This window comes from Myotis davidii, unplaced genomic scaffold, assembly GCF_000327345.1.
Source record: "Myotis davidii unplaced genomic scaffold, ASM32734v1 scaffold1622, whole genome shotgun sequence".
NCBI lineage: Eukaryota > Metazoa > Chordata > Mammalia > Chiroptera > Vespertilionidae > Myotis > Myotis davidii.
This window is the reverse complement of record NW_006293535.1, coordinates 585,833-590,092: the sequence shown is the minus strand read 5'-3', so window position 1 is coordinate 590,092 and position 4,260 is coordinate 585,833. Positions and strand designations below refer to the sequence as shown.

At 55.7% G+C, this 4,260-nt stretch overlaps 1 protein-coding gene across 1 annotated transcript in view; it reads left to right on the top strand.

The window, feature by feature from the left end:
* Positions 1–793: 793 nt before the first annotated feature.
* The window catches only part of CHRNA5 (cholinergic receptor nicotinic alpha 5 subunit), a 29,382-nt gene continuing 25,915 nt past the window's right edge, over positions 794–4,260 (top strand). The window contains exon 1 of the mRNA XM_006767206.2: positions 794–866. Coding sequence (XP_006767269.1) covers positions 794–866 — 73 coding nt within the window. The remainder of the gene's footprint in view (positions 867–4,260) is intronic.

The following is a 4,260-nucleotide window of genomic DNA, read 5'->3' as shown; positions in this document are numbered from 1 at the left end:
CGGAAGCGCCGGCCTCCGGACGGAGGGAAGGGGGAGCCGTCGATGGGCCCGTGGTAGCTCGTCCAGTCGAATGAGAATCGCTCTTCATGGACCTTTTAACCTCCCGCCCCCTTTTTTGGGAATAAAACTTGGAAAGAATGGAAATGCTGCAGGACACAGTCTGAGGCGGTGACTGTGGGCACAGGGTGAGGAGCTCTGTGGTCTCCGTGCGTCCGTGCGCTGTGAACTGGCGCGCACGGCGTCGGAATGGACAGGATGAGCCTCTCGAGAAGGGAGAGAAGGGCTGTGCCCTGGAGGTGTTTGCCGCGTCCCCTGCCGTCCTGTAGGACCCGGGCCCAGGCCCCTGGCGGGAATGTCGGGGCCTGTCCAGTGGGTCAGATCACACTCCTCGGGGTCGCCAGCCGTGGGGTTTGATGGCTCTTCCTCCTGGACTCGACGTTGTGCGTGCACACACACATACATACACATACGTGTGCACAAGGATCACACATCCATATATACATGTGCGCACGCACATCTATATATACACATACGTGTGCACAAGGATCACACGTACGGCACGACAGGCCGATGGCAGTGAAAACCCGGTGCCCCCTCCCTCAGCACCAACAGCCAGTGCTTCAAGCCCCCTGTGTCCCTATTAGGCTGCATTCTCTCCTCCCCTCCGCCAGAGAGAGGAGAGGGGCTCCCGCGGTTACCCCTCCTCTTAGCTACGGCTCCTGCAGCCTGCTTTTCTGTCCCTCGACCCCAGGTGGGCACAGCCTCAGGCCGGCCCGGTGACCCATCTGCAGGGATGGGCTGGAATGTGAACCCGGGCCAGGACAGCTACGGCTCCTGCAGCCTGCTTTTCTGTCCCTCGACCCCAGGTGGGCACAGCCTCAGGCCGGCCCGGTGACCCATCTGCAGGGATGGGCTGGAATGTGTGTGTGAGGATCCCGCAGGCAGGTGGCAGGTGCAGGGGTGGAGGCCGCAGCGGAAAGGGGGGACCAGCCCTGCAACAGGGCGCCCCCTGCCGAGCTCACCCCCCTCCCAGAGTTCTCCCACCGAGTTATCAGAGTTGCTGCCGCTGGGACGGCAGGTCCACCTCCAGCTCCCCCCAGGGACTGGCCGGCCCTGCAGATCTGGGGTCCCCTCCCACGCCCACTGGATGAGAGTAAGCATGGCGTGGAGCCCAGCCGTCCGGGCTAACAGGCCCTGACATTGGAGATGTGGTTTGCTGCGTGTTAGAGTCACCCAAGGGCTTTATTCATTTTAAATATGTTTTGGGAGAGAGGAAGGGAGAGGGAGATAGAAGCATCTACTGGGGATCGAGCCCGCAACCCGGGCCTGTGCCCTGACCAGGAAGTGAACCATGACCTCCTGGTTCATAGGTCGACGCTCAACCACGGAGCCACACGTCCAGGCGAGAGCGTTTACCTCTGCCCTCAGGCTGTGCTCCCCAACAGTTCAGTCAGCCTCTGGGGTGGTGCCCTGGCAGCAGCATCCCTTCAGGCCTCCCCGGGTGACCTGCGGGCGGGCAGGCAGGGACAGGACGCAGCCCTGAGCCACAGCGGAGCCCTCCCAGCCGACCCTCAGGCACTCAGAGGAGCCGCGGCTCCTGCAGTTTCCTGTGGGGCTCACTCAGGCCCTTTGGCCTTTCCTGCCCTGGCCGGTTTGCTCAGTGGATAGAGTGCTGGGGTCCAACACCAGCAGGTCCAGGGGTCCCCAAAGGTGTGGACGGAGTCGGCGAAGAAGGAATGACATGGAGACAGCGTTCAGTTGATCAGCAGCCTAGCCAGGAACTCCAGCCAAGTTCTGGTCAGGATCTCCAGCCAGGTTCTGTGTCCATGTTCCCTCGCTAGGTTCTCCAGCCAGGTTCAGTCACCAGGTTCTAGTCAGGTTCTCTTGCCATGTTCTAGCCAGGTTCTGTAGCCAGGTTCTGTCTCTAGGTTCTGTGTCCTGTTGTCTTGTTACATCTGTATTTATACCAGTTGATTCTAATCCTATCAATCTCTATTCCAAAGGTTAGGGCGTTTCTTATCTCCATTCCAGGGAGTAAAGATTATGTAGCTTAAGCATGATCGTTCGTAGTTAAAGTGATTAATTACCCGCCTGGCACTTAGTTAAGAGGTTTTATTCCCTCCCTAACTTCAGGGGAAAATCCCTACCTGGGGAAACAACCTTTCTCGGAGAGGTGACCTTGGTTAAAACACATAGTGCCAAGGAGGGGAGCAAACATATTAAGAACAGTATGCGATATATGCCAGGTCCCTTGAAACAGCAAGGATGGACCGGCTCCCGGCAATAGAGCCTCGGCCTGTGGACTGACGGTCCCGGGTTTGATTCCGGTCCAGGGCACATGCCTCAGTTACAGGCTTGATCCCAGCCCTAATTGGGGACTGTGCGGGAGGGCCCAGTGGGCGTGTCTCTCTCACATCGATGTTTTTCTCTCTCCCACTCTCTAAATATCAATGGGAAAATATCCTTAGGTGAGAACTAACAACAAAAAGAGGCATTTTCTGCCCCCCCCTCTAAAGTAGAAGGCGCCCCCCCATCCTAGCCAGGTAGCCCCGTCGTTAGGGGCATTGCCCCCATAGGCCGAGGTTTCAGGCTCGATCCCCGGTCAGGGCACATATAAGAACCAATGGATGCATCAATAAGTGAAACAACAAATTAATGTTTCTCTCTCAAATCAATAAAGGAAATTTAAAAAAAAATAGAATCCCCCCCAAAAAACATATAATCCAGGAGTTCGGGGCCACGGTCTCTCTCGCCTGGCCCGCTCCTGGCTTGGAGTGAATCTTCAATAAACCCCACTTGGCTTGGATTTCATTCCCATTGGCCTTAAAAATCTATTCTAAGTGACCAGAACAACCCAGGTCCCAGCCAGTAACCCCAGCCGGCAGCACAGGACCAACCCCGGGTCTGTCCCCGAGGGCCCCGCTTCTCTGACGTCTTACCCACAGCAGCCCGGCCTGGCTCAGTCCCCACCGAACCCCACTCCTGGGACCCTGCCCCGCCTGGGCTCACTGTCCCCAGCTTTAACGAACCTCCTCCAAGAAAAAAGTAGGCCCCCCAACTCTTCGTTTCCTATTTATTTCCTCAAGAATGTTGATCCGATTCTGAAATCACCTTGTTCGTTTTCTGCCTTCCTCTCTAAGTAAGTTCCACGACATCAGAAATCACATTATCTTGCTGGCCGCACCGCTGGAGGACTTGTGGTAGAGTCGATTCTGAAGTAATTGTTGAATGAATGACTAGGAACCGACAGACACAGGACAATTCAAGGCTGAGCGCTTCCTGGGATTCCAGAACCTTCTGTCTTTCCCACCGGGCATTGGAGAGAGTTCTCCGGCTCACCGCCACCGAGCGGATCACAGGCCACCGAGAAGACACATACCCTCTCCAACCAGGTGACCTCACATATTGTTGCGTTTTCAGAAACAAAACAAAAACACGGAAAACACCCAGAATGAGTTGAGCACATCACAGACGGGAGGCAGCTGTGGGGTGGGAATTTGCTAGCAAACGATTTCCGATCCTGAGGGGCTTGGCTCCGGCAGCTTAGAGTGCAAGAGTCAATGCCGTCCGTCACTCTAACTTCAGAGGGAGCTGTGGGCCTGAGGACATAGTGCCCACCTGGTCTTCCCTCTGACCCCATGGGAAACTGGGCGTGACTTCGCCTTCCACGGGGCGGGGTGAGCCGTGGGTGGGCCCTGGCCGGATCAATGAAAGGGGTGGATTCAGAGCCGTCTCCCAAGCAGCCCCATCTGGATTTTATTTGATCCTTACTTTCCTAGGATCCTTATTTCCTGAAAGGCGCTATATGGCTGTTTACAAATGACAAGTGAGAGTAAAATCTGTGGGAAACTGGGCGTGACTTCGCCTTCCACGGGGCCGGGTGGGCCGTGGGTGGGCCCTGGCCAGATCAATGAAAGGGATGGATTTTATTTGATCCTTACTTTCCTAGGATACTTATTTCCCGAAAAGCGTTATATGGCCGTTTACAAATGACAAGTGAAAGCGAAATCTGTTTAATTTTTTAAAATATATTTTTACTGATTTCAGAGAGGAAGGGAGAAGGAGAGAGAGAGAGAAATATCAATGATGAGAGAGCATCATGGATCGGCTGCCTCCTGCATGCCCCCCACTGGAGATCTAGCCCACAACCCAGGCATGTGCCCTTGGCTGGAATCGAACCTGGGACCCTTCAGTCCGTAGGCCGACGCTCTACCCACTGAGCCAAACCAGTGAGGACCTCCCTCCCATTTTCCTTCTCCA